The following is a 23,545-nucleotide window of genomic DNA, read 5'->3' as shown; positions in this document are numbered from 1 at the left end:
CTGTGGCCCCGTCCGACGATACCCCCGGATACCCCCTTTCCGTTCACCTTCTCACCTCTGTGCCAGACTACACTCAATCATAGGACCTACTGAAGAGTTGAGTCTTAAATAAAGACTTAAAGGTCGAGACCGAGTCTGTCTCTCACATGGATGCTGTCTAGTAGTGTGCGTTGTCTAGCATTAGCTTAGTGTGGTTATGTAAGTGTTAAAGAAAGGACTATTGAGAGACTTAGCTTATTAACATTTGTGCTAGTTGGCAACAAAAAGAGATGCTGCATAGCTAGCTCTAGCTGAATGGGTAAAGCAAGCTCCATTKATTCACAATTACTGACAATCATGTAATGTTAGCTACTTTATCTACAGAGTCACTTGCTTTTCGTTTAGCTGATTTCAAACAAGGCCAGGAAACTGCGTGTCTCCCACAATTCGTGGTATGGCAGGCACGAAAAACTCAACTCCCCTTTGCGTTTCTTCCTCTCAKGCACGTTTACTTCCTCACAGGGAACTTAAGAACTATGACCAATCAGCGTGGCTTTGAATGTTGCTAGGTTACCCGTGGGTGTGATTTTGCACCAAGTTTGACAAGGATAAAAAGGATTTGGCTGACTCAATTAAGTCCTGGTCAATTGTTTGGTCAATAGGCTGTTGGTCGACCAAGATTTCTTTAGTCGAGCAGTAGCAACATTTAAAAATATATAATATCGTGTACAAGACCCCTGTCTGATTCGCACTGAGTGGACTGATCCATTGTGGAGGCCTTGGGGATGGCACAGTCAATCAGTCTAAGACGTGCTACTGAAATTGTATATGGTTATATTTCATAAGAACAATGGTGCAACGCTAATAAAAAAAATCATTTTATAACAATTGCGTGTTCTGCCTCGTTGGATAGCGGTCGCTCTCCACTAGAGGTCGACCGATTATTGAAGGACCAAAAAAAGCAGATGCGCATATAATTTATATACTATATATACACTGCTCAAAAAAATAAAGGGAACACTTAAACAACACAATGTAACTCAAGTCAATCACACTTCTGTGAAATTAAACTGTCCACTTAGGAAAACACTGATTGACAATAAATTTCACATGCTGTTGTGCAAATGGAATTAGACAAAAAAGTGGAATTATAGGCCAATTAGCAACACCCCCAATAAAGGTGTGTTCTGCGGGTGGTGACCATAGACGACTTCTCAGTTCCTATGCTTCCTGGCTGATGTTTTGGTCACTTTTGAATGCTGGCGGTGCTTTCACTCTAGTGGTACATGAGACGGAGTCTCAACCACACAAGTGGCTCAGGTAGTGCAGCTCATCCAGGATCGCACATCAAGCGAGGCTGTGGCAAGAACGTTTTGCTGTGTCTGTCAGCGTAGTGTCCAGAGCATGGAGGAGCTACCAGAGACAGGCCAGTACATCAGGAGACGTGGAGGAGGCCGTAAGGAGGGCAACAACCCAGAAGCAGGACCGCTACCTCCGCCTTTGTGCAAGGAGGAGCACTGCCAGAGCCTGCAAAATGACCTCCAGCAGGCCACAATTTCATGTGTCAGCATATGGTCTCACAAGGGGTCTGAGGATCTCATCTCTGGTACCTAATGGCAGTCAGCTACCTTGGCGAGCACATGGAGGGCTGTGCGGCCCCACAAAGAAATGCACCCACACCATGACTGACCCACTGCCAAACCGGTCATGCTGGAGGATGTTGCAAGCAGCAGAACGTTCTCCACGGCGTCTCCAGACTCTGTCACGTCTGTCACATGTGCTCAGTGGAACCTGCTTTCTCTGTGAAGAGCACAGGGGCCAGTGGCGAATTTGCCAATCTTGGTTGTCTCTGGCAAATGCCCAACGTCCTGCAGGTGTTGGGCTGTAAGCACAACCCACACCTGTGGACGTCGGCCCCTATACCACCCTCATGGAGTCTGTTTCTGACCGTTTGAGCAGACACATCACCATGTGGCCTGCTGGAGGTCAATTTTGCAGGGCTCTGGCAGTGCTCCTCCCTTGCACAAAGCGGAGTAGCTGGTCTGCTCTGGGTTGTTGCCCTCCTACGGCCTCCTCCACGTCTCCTGATGTACTGGCCTGTCTCCTGTAGCGCCTCCATGCTCTGGACACTACGCTGACAGACACAGCAAACCTTCTTTGCCACAGCTCCGCATTGTGTGCCATCCTGGATGAGCTGCACTACCTGAGCCACATGTGTGGTTGTAGACTCCTTCTCATGCTACCACTAGAGTGAAAGCACCGCCAGCATTCAAAAGTGACCAAAACATCAGCCAGGAAGCATGGAACTGAGAATGGTCTGTGGTCACCACCTGCAGAACCACTCCTTTATTGGGGGTGTCTTGCTAATTGCCTATAATTTTCCACCTTTTCTATTCCATTTGCACAACAGCATGTGAAATGTATTTGTCAATCAGTTGTCTTCCTAAAGTGGACAGTTTGATTTCAACAGAGGGTGATTGACTTGGAGTTACATTGTGTTGTTTAAGTGTTCCCTTTTATTTTTATTGAGCAGTGTGTATCCTCCACACAGCCTCCCACATCATCAACACACTTGAAGTCAAAAGTTTACAATACACTTAGTTAGGATGTCATTAAAATGTTTTCAACAACTCCACAAATTTCTTGTGAACAACTACAGTTTTGGCAAGTGGTTAGGGACATTCTACTTTGTGCATGACACAAGTATTTCCCATAAACAATTGTTTACAGACAGAGTTGAATTTATAAGTGAAATAATCTATCACTAATTCCAGTGGTGTCAGAGAAGTTTAACATTACACTAGTTGACTGTGCCTTAAACAGCTTGGGAATTCTAGAATATGATGTCATTGGCTTTTAGAGAGCTTCTGATAGGCTTATTTGACATCAATACCCTGTGGAGTATTTCAAGGCCTTACCTTCAAACTCAGTTGTGCCTCTGTTTGACATCTTGGGAAAATCAAAGAAATCAAGCCAAGACCTCAGAAAAGAAGAATGTTTAATAGGGCCCGACCTCCACAGGTCTGTTCATCCTTGAGAGCAATGTCCAAACGCCTGAAGGTACCACGTTTCTGTACAACAAACGTTCATACCGCTTCAGAAGGAGACGCATTCTGTCTCCTAGAGAATGAACGTACTTTGGTGCGAAAAGTGCAAATCAATCCCAGAACAACAGCAAAGGACCTTGTGGAGACTGCTGGAGGAACAGTACAGAAGTATCTATATCAACAGTAAACAAGTCCTATATCACATAACCTGAAAGCCCGCTCAGCAAGAAAAAGCCACTGCTCCAAAACCGCCATAAAAAAAAGCCAGACTATGTTTGCAACTGCACATGGGACAATGATCTACCTTTTGGAGAAAAGTCCTCTGTCTGATGAAACAAAATATAACTTTTTACCACAATGACCATTGTTAGTTTGGAGGAAAAAGGGTGACGCTTGCAAGCTGAAGAACACCATCCCAACCTGAAGCACAGGTGTGCAGCATCATTTGTGGGGTGCTTTGCTGCAGGAGGGACTAGTGCACTTCACAAAATAGATGGCATCATGAGGAGTAAATTATGTGGATGTATTGAAGCAACATCAAGACATCAAATTTTATTTGTCACATACACATGGTCACAGATGTAATGCGAGTGTAGCAAAGCTTTGCTTCTAGTTCACCATGCATAGTAATATCTAACAAGTAATCTAACAATTTACACAACAACTACCTTATATACACACAAGTGTGAAGGAATGAATAAGAATATGTACATAAAAATATGGTATGAGCGCTATGGCGAATCGGCATAGGCCAGATGCAGTAGATGGTATGGAGTACAGTATATACATATGAGAAGAGTAATGTAGGGTATGTTAACATTATATGAAGTGGCATTGTTTAAAGTGGCATTTTTTTACATACATTTTTCCATTATTAAAGTGGCTGGAGTTGAGTCAGTATGTTGGCAGCAGCCACTCAATGTTAGTGGTGGCTGTTTAACAGTCTGATGGCCTTGAGATAGAAGCTGTTTTTCAGTCTCTCTGTCCCTGCTTTGATGCACCTGTACTGACCTCGCCTTCTGGATGATAGCGGGGTGAACAGGCAGTGGCTCGGGTGGTTGTTGTCCTTGATGATCTTTTTGGCCTTCCTGTGACATCGGGTGGTGTAGATGTCCTGGAGGGCAGGTAGTTTGCCCCCAGTGATGCGTTGTGCAGACCTCACTACCCTCTGGAGATTCTTACGGTTGTGGGCGGAGCAGTTGCCGTACCAGGCGGTGATACAGCCGGACAGGATGCTCTCGATTGTGCATCTGTAAAAGTTTGAGTGTTGTAGGTGACAAGCCAAATTTCTTCAGCCTCCTGAGGTTGAAGAGGCGCTGCTGCGCCTTCTTCACCACGCTGTCTGTGTGGGTGGACCATTTCAGTTTGTCCGTGATGTGTACGCCGAGGAACTTAAAACTTTCCACCTTCTCCACTACTGTCCCGTCGATGTGGATAGGGGGCTGCTCCCTCTGCTGTTTTCCTGAAGTCCACGATCATCTCCTTTGTTTTGTTGACATTGAGTGTAAGGTTATTTCAGTCAGGAAGTTAATGCTTGGTCGCAAATGGGTCTTCCAAATGGACAATGATCCCAAGCATACTTCCAAAGTTATGGCAAAATGGCTTAAGGACAACAAAGTCAACGTATTGGAGTGGCCATCACAAAGCCCTGACATCAATCCTATAGAAAATTTGTGGGCAGAACTGAAAAAGCGTGCGCAAGCAAGGAAGCCTACAAACCTGACTCAGCTACACTAGCTCTGTCAGGAGGAATGGGCCAAAATTCGCTCAACTTATTGTGGGAAGCTTGTGGAGGCTACCCAAAACGTTTGACCCAAGTTCAACAATTTAAAGGCAATGCTACCAAATACTAATTGCGTGTTTTTAAACTTCTGACCCACTGGTAATGAGATGAAAGAAATTAAAGCTGAAATAAATCATTCTCTCTACTATTATTCTGACATTTCACATTCTTAAAATAAAGTGGTGATCCTAACTGACCTAAGACAGAGAATTTTTATATATATATTTGTAATAATGACAATTACAACAATACTGAATGAACACTTTTATTTTAACTTAATTTAATACATAAATAAAATCTATTTAGTCTCAAATAAATAATGAAACATGTTCAATTTGGTTTAAATAATGCAAAAACACAGTGTTGGAGAAAGTAAAAGTGAAATATGTGCCATGTAAAAAAGCTAACGTTAAAGTTCCTTGCTCAGAACATGAGAACATATGAAAGCTGGTGGTTCCTTTTAACATGAGTCTTCAATATTCCCAGTTAAGACGTTTTAGGTTGTAGTTACTATAGGAATAAAGGACTTATCTCTCTATACCATTTGTATTTCATATACCTTTGACTATTGGATGTTCTTATAGGCACTATATTATTGCCAGCCTAATCTCGGGAGTTGATAGGCTTGAAGTCATAAACAGCGCTGTGCTTCAAGCATTGTGAAGAGCTGCTGGCAAACGCAAGAAAGTGCTGTTTGAATGAATACTTACGAGCCTGCTGCTGCCTACCACTGCTCAGTCAGACTGCTCTATCAAATATCAAATCATAGACTTAATTATAATATAATGAACACAGAAATACGAGCGTTAGGTCATTAATATGGTCAAACCCGGAAACTATCATTTTGAAAACAAAAMATTTATTCTTTCAGTGAAGTACGAGACCGTTCCGTATTTTATCGAACAGGTGGCAACCCTAAGTCTAAATATTGCTATTACATTGCACAACCTTCAATGTTATGTCATAATTATGTAAAATGTTGGCAAATTAATTACKGTCTTTGTTAGGAAGAAATGGTCTTCACACAGTTCGCAACGAGCCAGGCGGTCCAAACTGCTGCATATGACGCGAATGTGCTTTTGTTAAATCATCACCCGTTTGGCAAAGTAGGCTGTGATTCGATGATAAATTAACAGGCACCACATTGATTATATGCAACGCAGAACAAGCTAGTTAATCTAGTAATATCATCAACCATGTGTAGTTAATTAGTGATTATGTTAAGATTGATTGTTTTTATAAGATAAGTTTAATGCTAGCTAGCAATTTACMKTGGCTCCTTGCTGCACTCGTGGAACAGATGGTCTGCCTGCCACGCAGTCTCCTCGTGGATTGCAATATAATCGGCGTCCAAAAATGCAGATTACCGATTGTTATGAAAAMTTKAAATAATCTCTAATTAATCGGCCGACCTCTACTCTCCACGGTTCTGAAACACATCAGTGCGCTGTTGAATTGGCGCCTTTTCCTAGAGCATGTTGCTTTGTGCATAATAACAAAGTTAACCAGCATATTGGTGTTGAGAACAATGCAGGGGAGGCAGCAGCAGAATGAGATGAGAACACAGAGGAAACCCAAACTTAATTAGGTCTATAATCCATAGCCTAACTTTTAAATGTGCCTGCCTTTTTAAATCATCAATATATCTACAGAAATAAGACTGAACCTGCATCTGTTGCCTGTTTGAGTGTTTAATAGCCTACTGATTCCGTGAACACCAAGCCTCACGCAATGACATATCAAGTAAACAATTTTTAAAAATGAGTCTGTTTTTAATTTTTGCTTTGCTGTAATAAAGGCTTGACACTTTTTTTTCTCCATTAGAACAGGCTCTGGTAATATTTATAATTTATTTAGTGTTTAGACTTCCAAATTGTCAAATATTATATTTATAATAATAAYGCAATTTTTATTTTTCTCATTATTAATGTCATTATCATTAGTAGGCTTAGTATAGAAGCCTTGTATAACCACCATTGAGCTATAGGCCTAAGAGCGGATCCTGTTGAGTCCTTAATACCATAACTTACTTAGGCCTTTATTTCAATACTTCTATAGGCTACTGTATCAATCATTCATACATTAATGTCATCACACATTATGTGATGACATAATGTGAGTCATTCATTATGAGTCATTCATGATTTGAAATGCAATCAAGTGTTTTAGTTTTTAAAATAAAGCAAGCCTAGAATAATTAGCTTAAACAAGAATAAACCGTTCCATTTAGAAAATTGCATTCACGAATGAATGCGACTGTTGTAAGTCTGCTGTAATAAAGGCTTAACAAAAAAAAGTTACAACAGACTCTCTGGTATGCTTATACTTTATTTATTGTTTACATTGTACAATGTACGTGACTGTTTAGTCACGGTAATTAGGCTTCKCCAAGCTCTGATGCTGCTGATGGTCATTAGTATCCTACCAAACGTGCTAACTGCTTGGTACTCAGYACTCCATTGTCTCTCTAACCACTCTGACATCAATGCAAATGTAATCGAAAATCTAATCAAACACTTAATGAGAGCCCATGAGCTCATGTTGCGCAACATTTCAATAGGCTATGCAATTGCATGAGGCCTATTATATTTATTTCTCAACTTCCCTAATATTAAGCACATTGCTTCTCTTTATAACAGCAGTATAGCCTACTTGGCTGGCATGAAAATGAACCACGGGAAAAGTGCCCTCCATTTGCTATTTATTTAGTGCATTTTTCCCCTGCCYCTGTTTCGAGACAGGTGCATGATTAATGGTCCATTCTAAATCAAAACAATTTTCAGACATTATTTAGTATATGTAAAGACACGATTAAATCAAGAATAGTCTGATGGGTAACAATATTAGCTTATCACTTGTGAATTATACATAATCACCTGTGAATGATGCCCCGCGTAAGGCAAGAAACAATGCCTTTTTTTGTGCGACTTTTTCGAATCATAGTCGCGCACCTCATGTAGCCTAGTCCATAGGCCTATATGTTTTGATAAGGTTTGTATCACAACTAAAGATGGCAAATAACTTTTTAAAATTAAGCACATTAATCCGCTTTACAAGGGGTGTAGAGCCTAACTGGCATACATAAGCAGCGCGTGAGTTTCAAGTTTGTGGAAGGTCATTTTCACCATAAAAATGCACCTTCATAATAAAAGCATTACATGCATAATCACATTTGCGGTCACTTTTGATAATCGTGTTTTCCCGYTAATGGAACATTTGTGCTTATGTGCAAATTGCTGTGCTTATAATGTGAAGAAATAAACTATTAGGTTATCAACATTGCGTCAAACATTTTTGGGGATGCTAGTGGATGTATTCATTTGGGATTTATCGCATCCCACAACTGTCCCAGACTATGTTTGGAATATTTCTTTCTCACACAGAATAGAAAGKTCAACTTTTGTACTATGGGGATCTTAGTGCTTTTTCTGTTCGTTAGGCCGACTCATCTTGTTGGCTGAAAAAGTAAATGTGGACAGTTCTTCCAATATCTTCAATATGCACCTCGGAATTGGATAAGGACGTGCGCAGCTGCGTCGCCGATGTGTCTTGCTTCACTTGTAGCCTGTGAGAGAGACCCGATCACGTGATGAAGAGCCATGTGAGTGAGAGGTGCTTCGGAGCATACAGAGAAGTGGGTGCTGTATGCTATAATTATTATATTTAGCCCAAGGGCACAACGGCCACTAGCCGCAAAAGGCATGGATGTTTTTTGTGGGCATTACGGCCACACAAAGGGGATGCCGCCTGGAAATTCAAGGCATTATCRAGTGCTTGTCAAATTGGGAATGAGAGACTGATGAAATGTGTACAGCCTGTGTAAAAATATCAAAGCAGAGCTCATGCCTTTCATGCAACTTTTTTCAAATCCTCATTAGTCGCATCATGCGGCCTTACAATGTATTAAAAATCAAAATGATATAGCCCAACATTTGTATAACTGAAGTTACATTGATAACTTGAAATTAAGCATATAGGRTACCTATTTCTTTGTTAACCTCAACACAGAATAGCCGCTCTCCCTCAAGTCATTTGGAGAAAATATCCTTTCTATTTTATTCAGCTTTGTTCAATTGTATTCTTCATACTATAAAATAATATAAAACAATCCATGGAATTCTAAGCAAATCTTGTCTGCTTAGTGTAGCACACAGCCATATGGCATAGCTAGATCAGGACCTGACATAAGGACAACTCAGAATATGCTATTCTTTTCTTCTGAAATAGACTACATTTTCTTATCATGTTTCTTTAGACCTGTCTAAAATACATTATGGATTTATTGTGAAGGTGTAGGCTATATTACATGGATTTATTAGACTTTTTAAAACACAAAGAKCCAATGGCTTTTAAAATTAGAAGATAAACAAATCCAGATCCTCGGTCGCTGACTTTCCGGGACCAGATACCTTTTAAGGTATCTGTAAAATGAGATGAATTTGTAATGTGGGCCATCATTTGAGGTTGGCCATTCTAATACCATGATCCGGTGTCAGTATATAGTCAAAGAAAGACTAAGGAGCATCTAACAGGGTGGAGTATAGTTTGTATAAAGGGAGATTTTAATATCTCTCACCAACACACTCTAGCAATTTCAGTACAACGAGTTACAGACCAGACCTCTCCAGGCAATGCTATTTAATTCTCCATTTTGAGAGAGGGCTCTGAGAGGGATGATTCACTTGAGCTTATTGTTTGATAGCTGTCCTTATAACACCCACTCTGCCTGCTGCACATCAACACACACACACACACACACATTCACATAGCTTACAAGTAGAACCTACAGTAGGCTAGTAATAGTGCATGACTAGGACTTCTCTTTATGTAGAAGACTCAGATTCTAGTGGTGTAGTTAGTAGAATAGGCTAAATTCTTCATGAGACCCCGCATCAGAAAATGTCAGGTGGTCTGACAAGTGTCAACACACATTGAATCGCCCCCTTACAGATACCGTTGTTGTTTTTCATTATTTTATGTTTTTGATGGTAGTGTAAGTCTAAAGACCTAATTATTTGTGATTGTGATATGCTTACTTGTCCAGGGAGAGAGGAATATTCAAATAGTCAGATCTGGTTTTCTCTAGGTAAGTACACAGACATTAAGGGAGTCTTCTGACACACGCAAAGATCCAACAGTATTGTCAATGGATAGAGTTTGCACTTCTGCACCCAAGTTAAGTTGACGGAAGTGAAGTTACCAGTTGGTCCACAGTGTGTTGCTCTCATGCTCTGTCTGTGATCAGTGTTGACAGTTTGTTGCTGGTACAGCCCTCCGCACTCCTTAGCTTTAATACAGCTCCACCCTCCCCCTCAATCTCTTTATTTCTTCCCTCTCTTCTCACTCTGCGTTGGACGTGGGCGATGCTGCCATCTCTCTCTCCTCCCTCTGGATGATTGCATTAGCCTCCTCTATTCCATCGTTCCCTGTCATTTCATTCATTTCCCCTATTTTGAACACTTGTACTCAAGAGCTTTTACTCTAACCCTTTTGTCAGTCTGTTGATCCTGCTCCTAGTGCTCCTCTTACACACAGCATGGATGCACTAATTGGACCGTTTGTCATTCCCACTGTTTATTTCATATTTTTCTTTCAAACCCCTAGCCCTAATGCTCACATCTATGTATGTATGCCTCATTCTCTTGTACACCTCTCTCTCACCTCTCCTTGTATGATTTCTCTCTGTTAAAGACAAACACTGGAAAAAGTCAGGAATTGACAGACCCATTATTGAAACAATATGAAAGCAGGATGGTCACCCTGTACATTTCCAACCTAAAGCAGCAAGTCCACCGTCCAAAGATCCTACACAGACCATATTGAATCACACTGTGAAAGTGGAACTGGGTGTCCCCCTTTTTTTATTTTAATTTATTATTTTTTCAGGGAAAAATGCGAAGACTGATTTTAATATTTAGTTTGAAGTAGCCATAATGAATGTCACCTGTGGTTTTTATCTTATGGTGAGGGAAAAAATAGTGAAGTCAATTACTCCCTTCCCTATAACGCAAGTGGTGGATGGATGATGTCTAGAGCTTTTATGTGGCTCAAAACCTCTCAATATCTCTCTGGCCTCCTTATTTGTGGGGTCAAGGCCTACAGTGCCTTCAAAAAGTATTCATACCCCGTAGCACTCACTCATGTCATCATGAAGTGCTTTGAGAAGCTAGTCAAGGATCATATCACCTCCACCTTACCTGTCACCATAGACCCACTTCAATTTGCTTACCGCCCCAATAGATCCACAGACGATGCAATTGCCATAACACTGCACACTGCCCTATCCCTTCTGGACAAGAGGAATACCTATGTAAGAATGCTGTTCATTGACTATAGCTCAGCATTCARCACCATAGTACCCTCCAAGCTCATCATTAAGCTAGAGGCCCTGGGTCTCAACCCCGCCCTGTGCAATTAGGTCCTGCACTTCCTGACGGGCCGCCCCCAGGTGGTGAAGGTAGGAAACATCTCCACTTCGCTGATCCCCAACACAGGGGCCCCACAAGGGTGTGTGCTCAGCTCCCTCTTGTACTCCCTGTTCACCCATGACTGCGTGGCCATGCACGCCTCCAACTCAATCATCAAGTTTGCAGATGACACAACAGTTGTAGGCTTAATTGCCAACAACAACGAGACGGCCTACAGGGAGAAGGTGAGGGCACTCGGAGTGTGGTGTCAGCAAAACAACCTCTCACTCAATGTCAACAAAACAAAGGAGATGATCGTGGACTTCAGGAAACAGCAGAGGGAGCAGCAGAGGGAGCAAAGTTTTGACTTCATCTGCGTACACATCACGGACAAACTGAAATGGTCCACCCACAGAGACCATATGGTGAAGAAGGCACAACAGCGCMTCTTCCCTCAAGAGGCTGAAGAAATATGGCTTGTCACCTAAAACCCTCACAAACTTTTAYAGATGCACAATTGAGAGCATCCTGTCGGGCTGTATCACCGCCTGGTATGGCAACTGCACCACCCACAACCGCGAGGCAAACTACCTGCCCTCCAGGACACCTACAGCACCCGATGTCACAGGAAGGCCAAAAAGATCATCAATGACAACAACCACCCGAGCTACTGCTTGTTCACCCCGCTACCACCCAGAAGGCGAGGTCAATACAGGTACATCMAAGCTGGGTCCGAGAGACTGAAAAACAGCTTCTATCTCAAGGCCATCAGACTGTTAAACAGCCATCACTAACACATACAGACTTGAAATTATTGGCCACTTTAATAAATGGATCACTAGTCACTTTAATAATGTTTACATATCTTGCATTACTCATCTCATATGTGTATACTGTACTTTATACCATCTATTGCATCTTGCCTRTGCCGATCTGTCATTGCTCATCCATATATTTATATGTTAATATTCAAATCCTTTACTTAGATTTGTGTGTATTATGTAGTTGTGGAATTGTTAGATTACGTTAGATATTGCTGCACTGTCGGAACTAGATGCACAAGCATTTCGCTACACTCGCAATAACATCTGCGAACCATGTGTATGTGAYCAATAATATTTGATTTGATACCCCTTTACTTATTCCACATTTTGTTCTATTACAGCTGGAATCTATTTTATTAAATATATWTTTTTTCTCTCATACATCTACACACAGTACCCCATAATGACAAAATGAAAATGTTTTTAGATATTTTTGCAAATCTATTGAAAATGTTAATGCAAAAATATCTAATTTATGTAAATATTCACACCTCTGAGTCAATACTTTGTAGAAGCACCTTTGGCAGCGATTACAGCTGTGAGTCTTTCTGGGTAAGTCTCTAAGAGCTTTTCACACCTGGATTGTGCAACATTTGGCCATTTTTATTATTWAAAAAATTATTCAAGCTTTGTCAAATTGGTTGTTGATCATTCCTAGACGACCATTTTCAAATCTTGCCATAGCTTTACATCAAAACTGTGTTCTTTGGATTTGCCACAAACATAACACTTTGTATTCAGGACAAAAAGTGCATTGCTTTGACATGTTTTTTGCAGTATTACTTTGTGTGTGTGTGGGCCAGTGACAAATCGCAATTRAATCCATTTTAAATTCAGGCTGTAACACAACAAAATTTTGAAAAAGTAGAGGTGTATGAATACTTTCTGAAGGCACTCCATGTGCTCACCATGTCTGTCTCGTCATCTTGTCTCTCAGTCCATCTGGCCTGGTGGTCTGGTGTGTCTCTCTCTGACAATCTTAGTGAATCTGTCCATCTTTTTCTCAGGACCCAGCAGGGATCTTTGAGCTGGTGGAGGTCGTTGGCAATGGGACCTATGGACAGGTGTACAAGGTAAGACAAGACGTATGGATGGGGCTTGGATCAGCGATCCAGCGTAGGTGAGAGACACTGAACCACGAGCCGATTTAAGCTTATATTGAGGCTGTTTGAGTGTCTCCCCTTATCAAACCCTCGTTGTGGTAGTAAGTCTGAGATTAGGATTAATGCAGCTGTGTTGGACCACGCTGAGGCTGTCAGTCTGAGGAGCTGAGAAGACTGGTAGTAGTAATGAGAAGATGGAGAGAACTAAAAAGTAGAGCTGAAGAGAAAATGATGTGGTGAAACATACAGTATAATCACTCTCAAAACAGATTAAACCAGGGCAGAGTTCTTTTAACTATTTGAGAATTTTTGCTCAAAGTTAGGATGTATTTTTAGAGCTGACATCTGCTGTTACTAGCCTTCAGTTTCTTGTTTTGATTGATTGACCAGTTGAGACAGGGGTTCTCAAACTTTTTGGGACCTGGAACCCCTTTTGTGATAGCAAATTAATCATTGACCCCCTCATAATCATAATACAACTCGAGTGAGATAAAAATAGCATACAAGAAGTTCTACTATGACTTTGGCAGGGCATGACCGGACGAACCAAGTCTCGGGCCCTTGGAAGGAACTTTTTTTAGGAACATTTTTGAAAATTGTATTTTGCTGTTTTCAAGCTAATTTCCTGCAATTCTACACATTTTGTCATGGAGCAGAGTTTTTGTTGTTGCTTCTTTCTRGTTAAAATCCTGCAATTTGATACATTTTGAGGCAGAGAGAAAAAATGAGGCAATTTTGAAGCTTGAATTACAGTGCATTTATGTAAAAAAACATATAAAAAAATATAAAAAAAACATTAAGGGGAATACAATAAGTATTAAGTAAAATTTTAATAATTGGTGGAGTACTGTGAAAACCAATATCCCTATGAGCATCCCAGGCCCATTGCCCAGGGTTAAGAGCATACATTTTTGATTAAAGGAGCTATATGTCATATYTTTGCATTGTAACTTCAGAAAATGTCCTTAATATACCTACAGTAATAGTGTAATGATGGTGTTTCACAATATTTACCCCCCAAAAATACTATTGGGTACACACAAAATTGCATTCTAATGATGCATACTTCTTATTGGTGTGTGTTTGYTAGCCCCAGTCTATTTGACAATGAGACGGCCCATCTTTTGTTGACCAATAAGAARGCTGCACCATTTTGTCTGTGCCCAAGAAAATTTTTTTGTGAAAAAAATCATTTCACTATTACTGTAGATATATTGAAGACATTTTCTGAAATTACAATGCAAAAATATGACATAGTAACTTTAATATTATTATATTGTATTACAGTGTATAAACTTATTCCATGGATCCCTTGGCCAAAATTAGTTTAATCTGTTAGTAATATTCATAAAAAAAGMWATGAAAAAKAAAKAAATAATATATATTTATTTTGAGATCTGTCCGCAGACCTCCTGCAGTACCTCCGCAGACACCACTTTAAGAACCCCTGAGTTAAGATGATCAAGTCTACTCTGCCTTTATTCAGGGGCGTCATGTTAAGACGGGCCAGCTGGCTGCCATCAAGGTAATGGACGTGACAGAGGAAGAAGAGGAAGAGATCAAGGCTGAGATCAACATGCTGAAGAAGTACAGCCATCACCGCAATATTGCCACCTACTACGGAGCTTTCGTCAAGAAGAGCCCACCTGGACATGATGACCATCTCTGGGTCAGTGTGATGGCTGTTGTCCCTGTCTGGTGGTATAATTTGAGGGAGAGCTTCATTATTTAATGGGCTGTGTCTGATATCCATGAATGGCTTAATGCACAGAAACAATATTAGGATTACTGCAGGCAGCATTATTTATTACAGTGAACATTGCAGTGTGTCTGTGTGAATTTATGTGTGCTAAGTTCCGTCCTGTTTGTGTATAGCTGGTGATGGAGTTCTGTGGGGCGGGCTCCGTGACAGACCTAGTGAAGAACACCAAGGGTAACTCTCTGAAGGAGGACTGGATCGCTTACATCTGCAGAGAAATCCTCAGGGTGAGAAACCAYACTACACCCAACCGTAGAACCATTACACAACAGTCTTTAGGCCAAGCACCCGCGTAAATCCCTACAGTGGAAAAGCACCATTACAGACTCCCTCCAGAGGGTGTCGAACCCCTGACTGAACTCTGACCTCTTTGATACCCAGGGCCTCTCGCACCTCCACCAACACAAGGTCATCCACAGAGACATCAAGGGACAGAACGTGCTGCTGACAGAGAACGCAGAGGTCAAACTCGGTGAGAGGATGGATGCTAAACTGTTCATGTGTTTGCTCTGCTGCTTCTTGTGTGTTATCTACATGGTTTATATGTACAGTGTGTGGGCTTGTTGTGATGAATATGTAATCCTGAGCTCTATACTATCAATCTAGTTTGAGGAGTTAGTGAGGTAACTTTGGTCAACTCTGAGTTCAACTCGGGATAACCGGGACGACAAAATTGGCTCACCTTTTAGCCAGGTACATTTCTATGGCAACGAATCCTTCAGATGCAGGCTAACTCAGGGCTAACTACATTTATACTGAATGTAGTGTCTGAGCGGYGAGTTGAGGACAAATGAAATCAGATTCCCTCCCTCTCAGATTACGTCATCATCCCCTTCACCTGAACAGCTTCTACCCCCAAGCCATAAGACTGATACATAGTTAGGTATATACTTAACCAATAGCTACTCGCACGATCTGCATTGACCCGTTTTGCAATCTTTTGACTCATCTAAAAGCTGTTACTGTTTATCTATCCTATTGCCTAGTCACTTTATACCTATCTATATGTTCATGTCTACCTCAATAACCTTGTACCCCTGCACATTGACTTGGTACTGGTACCCTGTGTAYTTATTCCTTGTGTTATTATTTTTCTATTATTTCTCTTTTTCTCTCTGCTTTGTTGGGAAGGGCCCGTAAGTAATTATTTCACTCTTAGTCTAGATATATTGTTTACGAAGCATGTAACAAATACAATTTGATTACATTTTTATAAATTTGATTTTGATTTGAAGAACACAACTGATTAAATATTTTATTAATCAAACGTGTTTTTGTGTGTAGAGAAATACCTATCACATTGCACATTTAGTAATGACAAATGCACGTCACGCACAGAAACTTTTGTTTGACTTAATACAATTCTTTTATCAATAGGAGTGGGGAAAAAGGTGCTCATATATTGATAACCACATCAAAACACACCAAAGTAATAAAATAAGGATGCAATTTCTAAAAGTCTCTTTCACACGATAGCCTGCTGATTTTGCAAGATACATTTTCTTTAAATGTAAATGTGGCACTGACTCAATGAAGAGTTTGGCATTCAACTAGCCATGTACAACATGCACGTGCAGTTACAAGCCTGCTAGAGTTCGCGGCAGGCAGTCAAGCAATATCCACCGTTATAGTACGGATGAAGCCTGAGCTAGAATGGGAAGCTAACTGAAGCTGGCTAGCTTTAGAAAACCCTGAGTAGATCTAGCTTGCAGGAGGTATACCCCTCTGCTCTTTGTGCCTGTAAGTTACCCTCCAGTGTGTGTTTACAGCAGCTTTCCTCAGTCTAAACATTGACTCACCCTCAGGCACACTATGTATTTGTATTATTTCTTTATCTACAACTTAACTAAATCACGACTTGAAGCGGAAGTCATAAAAGAGAATCGTTGCTAATATTCTACTACTAATACTGACTTCTGTCCTCTCCATTGTGGCCAGTGGACTTTGGGGTGAGTGCTCAGCTGGACAGGACTGTGGGGCGCAGGAACACCTTCATCGGTACGCCTTATTGGATGGCCCCTGAGGTCATCGCCTGTGACGAGAACCCTGACTCCACCTATGACTACAGGGTAATGACCCCTTTCCATCCTAACGTATGTCTGTGTTTGAGAGTGGCTACTAATTCTCACTGGTGTGTCCACAGAGTGATATCTGGTCCCTGGGGATCACAGCCATAGAGACGGCAGAGGGAGCTCCTCGTAAGTACAGTACAGTGAACCCACACACACATCTGACTCCACTTTATTACCCTATTAATCTACAAACACACACACACAGCCACRAAACAGCTTTATCTCCAGCTCTCAAGAACACATTCCGCATAACATAAACCTGCAGTGGAGAGATTGAATAATCTTCCTCCTGTCTCATTACTGGCCCGTAAATCAAGCCCTGTGTTTAAGAGGTGGCTCATTCACCACTGTGCTGCTCATGTAAGATAGGAGGTGGGGGGGCTATTGATCTGTGGCGCTAGATTGCCTACTCTATATCAAATCGCAAATCGCAAAGCACTACAAGCACATACAGTGCCTTCAGAAAGTATTTGTACCCCTTGACTTATTCCACATTTTGTGTTACAGACTGAATTAAAAATGTATAAAATATATTTATGTTCTTGCCCATCTACACACAATACCCCATAATGACAGTGAAAATATGTTTTTGGAAATTTTAGCAAATTTATTGAAACGAAATGCAGATATCTAATTTACATAAGTATTCACACCCCTTTGCTATGAMACTCCAAATTGAGCTCCGGTGTATCCAATTTCCTTTTATCTTCCTTGAGATGTCACTACAACTTCATCCACCTGTGGCCAATTCAATTGTTTGGACATGATTTAGAAAGAAACACACCGGTCTATATAAGGTCCTACAGTTGACCGTGCATGTCAGAGCAGAGACTATACCATATACCAAGTTCAAGAAACTGTCTGTAGATCTCAGAGAGAATTGTGATGAGGCATATCTGGTGAAGGGTATAAAACAATTTCTAGAGTGCTGAAAATTTCCAAGAGCACAGTGGTATCCATCATTGGGAAACGGAAAAAATATGGAACTACCAACACTGCCTAGAGCTGACTGTCCAACCAAACTGAGCAACTGGATAAGAAGGAACTTTGTCAGGGGGGTGACCAAGAACCCAATAACCACTCTGACAGAACTACAGAGTTTTTGGGCTGAGATGGGAGAACCTGCCAGAAGGACAAGTGTCTCGACAGCATTTCACCAAGCTAGGCCCACCCACTTGGGAGACTGGCCCACCCACTGGGGAGCTAGGCCCAGCTAATCAGAATTTGTTTTYCCCCACAAAATGGCTTTATTACAGACATGAATACTTGTCATTTTCATCAGCTGTCTSGGTGGCTGGTCTCAGACGATCCCGCAGGTGAAGAAGCCTGATGTGGAGTTCCTGGGCTGACGTGGTACATGTAGTCTACGGTTGTGATGCCGGTTGGACGTAATACCAAAATCTCTAAAACAACGTTGGAGGCGGCTTATGGTAGAGAAATTAACATGACAATTTCTGKCAACAGCTCTGGTGGTCATTCCTGCAGTCAGCATGCCAGTTGCATGCTCCCTCAACTTGAGACATCTGTGGCATTGGGTTGTGTGACAAAACTGCACATTTTAGAGTGGCCTTTTATTGTCCCCAGCACAAGGTACACCTGTGTAATGATCATGCTGTTTAATGAGCTTGATATGCCACACCTGTCAGGTGGATGGATTATCTTGGCAAAGGAGAAATGCTCACTATCCGGGATGTAAACTAATTTGTTCAATATAATACATTTTGAATTCAGGCTGTAACACAACAAAATGTGGAATAATTCAAGGGGTATGAGTACTTTCTAAAGGCACTGTATCACTATCACTTAAGAGATTGTGCACAGATATTTAATTTTAAAAGCCAGTGATATTAAATGAAGAGCCCTCTAATATAGACCACATGAAAAATGCAATAAATCAGTTTTTTTATATGAATGAAGGCTTGCTAAAATTAAGCATTTTGACATAACCCTCTGTGCACCCTTTGTGACTTCAAGGAAGATTTTAACCCACTTACGTTTCACCATCATTGTAAAGCCCTAGTTATGATGTTGCATTGACAAGGTCATTTTTGGCAATTTATTATTTATTTAGTGTTATTATTGGTTCCTTTTAAGGTCAAATAAAAAAACTGTACCCTCAATTTAAGGACAACCCTGTTAGGTGAACTGAATGCATTTTAATATGGTGAAACTATTCCTTTAAAAAAAAAAAACCATTTCCAAACAGACATTTAACATCTTATGGTCAAACCCTAGTGTAAAAGCAGGTGAGCTGGCGCTACTCTTTTTAGCCAAGTTCTGGTGTTTTGTGGTGGAAAACTGAGCGTGTCAAGCATACCACGTCAACCCTGTTATCCATAGCTAGACAGGCTAGAAATGTTTTCATTTCATTTATGAAGCTTGCATTCAATTTCCCCTCGCTGTTGCRTACAAGCTTCCATTCCCCCTGTCTCAAGGGGATTTATGGCATATTTTTTGTTTGTATTATCTTTTACCAGATCTAATGTGTTATTCTTCTACATTCATTTCACATTTCCACAAACTACAAAGTGTTTCCTTTCAAATGGTWTCAAGAATATGCATATCCTTGCTTCAGGTCCTGAGCTACAGGCAGTTAGATTTGAGTATGTCATATTAGGCGAAAACATTTTTTTWAAAGRGTCCGATCCTTAAAATGAAATCGCCAACCCCGTTACTTTACTTGGCACTTACTATAGTAATTTAGTTTATTTAATAACCTCTTGAGATGGGAAAACAAATTGGTGTGGTGTGCCGTCATTAATTATGCAACATGGACTTACATTCTCACTAATACTGTGTTAGTTTCTATTGGTTACTGTGGGATACTACTGGCTAATTGTAAGATAGCAATGCTGTTGTTTTTCAAAACCTTACCAAACCACCCTGTGGTCTGACATGAGCAGACTAGTTTCACTAATTTGAACAAACTGACATACATTCTGTTGTGTTGACTAGATGTGCAAAACAGGTGAAATGTGCCCGTCTGTACAGGTATCACATTTAAGTTTCCACAGATGCACACACAAAACATATACAGCACAAACCTTATACATGTCGAGAGTAAGGAATAGCCAACTTAAACTGGTCATGTAATCATTGTGTAGTCACAAAGTTCTGAAATGAAAACCACTGAATGCTTTGGGCAGTATCAGAAGTACCGCCAGTGTATGCATTCTAGAATGCATTTTATTGTTGAGCTGATAACCTAACCAGACAGGTTTTGCTAGCTACGCTGGGAAGACAAGGAGTAACAGTGTTGCTCAAACAAGACAATGGGGCAATAGGTGTGAGCGAACAAAGTAAGGATTGGGATTAGGAAGACCACAGATATTGACTGGGAGTAGCTAGGCTATTAGTGTCACAATTCTCTGCATAGAATTATGTGATCCATTACAAGTGTATACTGTATAGTAATATACTACTGGTATTTATACTGTATAATAATATACTACTGGTATTTAAATTCTGTTTTGACTTAAATGCTTGGTGGGTATAATACCAATCCATAATACCTTTCCCCCATACCKCTTGCTCTCCCCCCTCTCTCTMCACCTCCAGCTCTGTGTGATATGCACCCWATGAGAGCTCTGTTCCTCATCCCGAGGAACCCCCCTCCCAAACTCAAGTCCAAGAAGTGGTGAGTGTGCTACTTAGATTCTGCTGTTATTTTTTCTGAAACTTCAGTTTTATTTTAGGACATAGCTATTTTGTCTTGACTCCCCTCACTGCCCATCCCTTCCTCTGCAGTGATAAGATTCCTTCCTTACCCTAGCCCTGCTGCGCTTTACGGAACTATTTACATCCAACACCAGCTGGCCATGGATTCCTTTCATACACTGTACTTACCACTGGAAGTTCAGTGGCATGTCAGAAATGTTATCACTGAGACTAAGTCAAGATTAGGGGTGTGGCGGTCATGACTTTTTCTCAGTTGGTTATTGTCATGCAAAAGCCTGCCAGTCTCACGGTAATTTACCGTTAATTAACATAAACACATTTAGTATTTCCAGGCCTCAACACATACAAGCCGCTGATACACGCCTTTGGAACATCTACATTAAAACGTAGTATAATAGTATAATATATCAATTGAATATACACCACTACAATAAATCCACTATTTATTTTAGTCAGGTCTAAAGAAACATTATGATATGAAGAAAATGTATTTCAGAAGAACAGAATATGAGTTGGCCTACTGTAGGCGTATGTTATTTGGCTATGCTCCTGCTTTAGGCTTGTTCATTTAGCTGACAAGATATTCTTATGTCCCGTGCCATTATTTTATTTTATAGTAAGAAGAATATAATTGAACTTAGCTGAATAAAGTAGAAASGATATTTTTACCATTACAGAGCAAGTGCGCATATGAAGTGGCTATGTTGAGCGTAGAAGTGATACTTTGAAACAAGTCCTATATGCTAGATTTAGAGTTATTTGACAACTTTAGTTGTGAATGATACAGACCTTTTAGAATGCCTTAGAAATCAATACATATATGGGCTGCATGATGCTACTATAGGCTATTGATGGTTTGAGAAAGTAGCAAAAACAGCTTGCGCTCTGTTCCTTGCCTAATCAGTCAGTTAACATGACCTTCATGAATTCTGAAGCCTTTATGTGCTTATTTTGATTACATACATGCTTCAAAATTCACAAAAGGATCTCATAGAACTCTTCTAAGCCTGTGTTTACCACAGGYCTTATTTTCGGTGTTTATCCCCMAAAAAACTATTATTTCACAATGAATTCCCCCATAGCAATGATTGAACGAACCAAAGGTAAGTCATTTCCGTTTTTTAGGACTACAAACTGGGGATCTCTATTAGTCCAGTAGTCACCAACCGGTCGATATCCAAGGCATTCCTAGTTGATCACCAWACATTTCTGTACAAAGCCCAATGATAAAAGCCCTGCATTCCCATGAAAATACCAGTGAAAGATCTACCTAAAGGAGCACTGTTGTACATTGCCACTTTAAATGTATGGACACTGACTGTCTTTCTGTCTCTATTTCACTCTCCCACGCACACAGACCTTTCCTGTTCTTCTCTTTTTCTGAACACTCATCTTGGGATAGTTTTCATTCCCAATTACATGTGACCTACATTCCCAATTACATGTGACCTACAGGAGATACCAGGCCTCCTAAAAGTCCCACTCACACCAGCTGTCCCATCTCTGTCCACCAAACAGATGTTACTCAACACCCTCCTCTGCCTCACCTGTATCTGACACTCATTACCCCCCCTTCAGGTCTAAGAAGTTTATAGATTTTATTGAGGGCTGCCTGGTGAAGACGTACACCAGCCGGCCGTCCACAGAGCAGCTCCTGAAGCACTCGTTCATCCGGGACCAGCCCACAGAGCGCCAAGTCCGCATCCAGCTCAAAGACCACATTGACCGCACACGCAAGAAGAGGGGAGAGAAGGGTGAGAGAGGGAAGGGCCGGCCTGAGCCTGACTGAGGCCTCTGTAATTTGGGTTGTTGTATTGGGTGGCGGTGTATTATGGTATGGAGGGTGAGAGTGGGTGTATTATGGTATGGAGGGTGAGAGTGGAATGTATTATGGTATGGAGGGTGAGAGTGGGATGTATTATAGTATGGAGGGTGAGAGTGGGATGTATTATGGTATGGAGGGTGAGAGTGAGGTGTATTATGGTATGGAGGGTGAGAGTGGGATGTATTATGGTATGGAGGGTAGGTGTATTAGGTATGGAGGGTGATGGATGTATGGAGGGTGAGAGTGGGATGTATTATGAGTATGGAGGGTGAGAGTGGGATGTATTATAGTATGGAGGGTGAGAGTGGGATGTATTATGGTATGGAGGTGAGGGTGTATTATGTATGGAGGTGAGTGGGATGTTGGAGGGTGAGAGTAGGATGTTATGTATGGATGGTGATGGGATGTATTATAGTATGGAGGGTGAGAGTGGATGTATTATGGTATGGATGGTGGAGTGGATGTATTATAGTATGGAGGGTGAGAGTGGGATGTATTATAGTATGGAGGGTGAGAGTGGATGTATTATGGTATGGATGGTGAGAGTGGGATGTATTATGGTCATTATAAGTACGCATGTTTGCAGTACTACAGTGCATTCGGCAAAATATTCAGACCCCTTCACGTTTTCCACATTTTGTTGCGTTACAGCTTATTCTAAAATGGATCAAATATTTTTTTTCACTCATCAATCTACAAGCAATACCCCATAATGACAAAGGAAAACTATATAATTATTTACCTAACTATTCAGACCCTTTGTTATGAGACTTGCAATTGAGCTCAGGTGCATCCTGTTTCTATTGATCATCCTTGAGATGTTTCTCCAACTTGATTGGAGTCCACCTGTGGTAAATTCAATTGATTGGACATGATTGGAAAGGCACACACTGTTCTATATAGGTCCCACAGTTGACAGTGCATGTCAGAGAAAAAAACAAGCCATGAGGTCAAAGGAATTGTCGCGTAGAGCTCAGAGATAGGATTGTGTCGACGACAGATCTGGGGAATGGTATCAAAACATTTCTGCAGCATTGAAAGTCTTCAAAACACAGTGGCTTCCGCTAT

The 23,545-nt window shown here is 41.0% G+C and overlaps 1 protein-coding gene across 5 annotated transcripts in view; it reads left to right on the top strand.

Annotated features, from left to right (window-relative positions):
* Positions 1-23,545, top strand: part of mink1 (misshapen-like kinase 1) — a 65,417-nt gene that overhangs the window by 2,568 nt on the left and 39,304 nt on the right. For all 5 annotated transcript variants that reach the window (XM_023967943.3, XM_023967942.3, XM_070434467.1 and 2 more), the window contains exons 2-9: positions 13,048-13,113; positions 14,630-14,812; positions 15,019-15,129; positions 15,284-15,374; positions 16,841-16,971; positions 17,046-17,100; positions 20,533-20,611; positions 22,231-22,406. In XM_023967943.3, the coding sequence (XP_023823711.1) occupies positions 13,048-13,113; positions 14,630-14,812; positions 15,019-15,129; positions 15,284-15,374; positions 16,841-16,971; positions 17,046-17,100; positions 20,533-20,611; positions 22,231-22,406 (892 nt within the window). The remainder of the gene's footprint in view (positions 1-13,047; positions 13,114-14,629; positions 14,813-15,018; positions 15,130-15,283; positions 15,375-16,840; positions 16,972-17,045; positions 17,101-20,532; positions 20,612-22,230; positions 22,407-23,545) is intronic.

The sequence above is a fragment of the Salvelinus sp. IW2-2015 genome, linkage group LG23, assembly GCF_002910315.2.
Source record: "Salvelinus sp. IW2-2015 linkage group LG23, ASM291031v2, whole genome shotgun sequence".
In the NCBI taxonomy this organism is placed as follows: domain Eukaryota; kingdom Metazoa; phylum Chordata; class Actinopteri; order Salmoniformes; family Salmonidae; genus Salvelinus; species Salvelinus sp. IW2-2015.
Note: the sequence above shows the minus strand (reverse complement) of the source record. Positions and strands in the feature narration are given on the sequence as shown.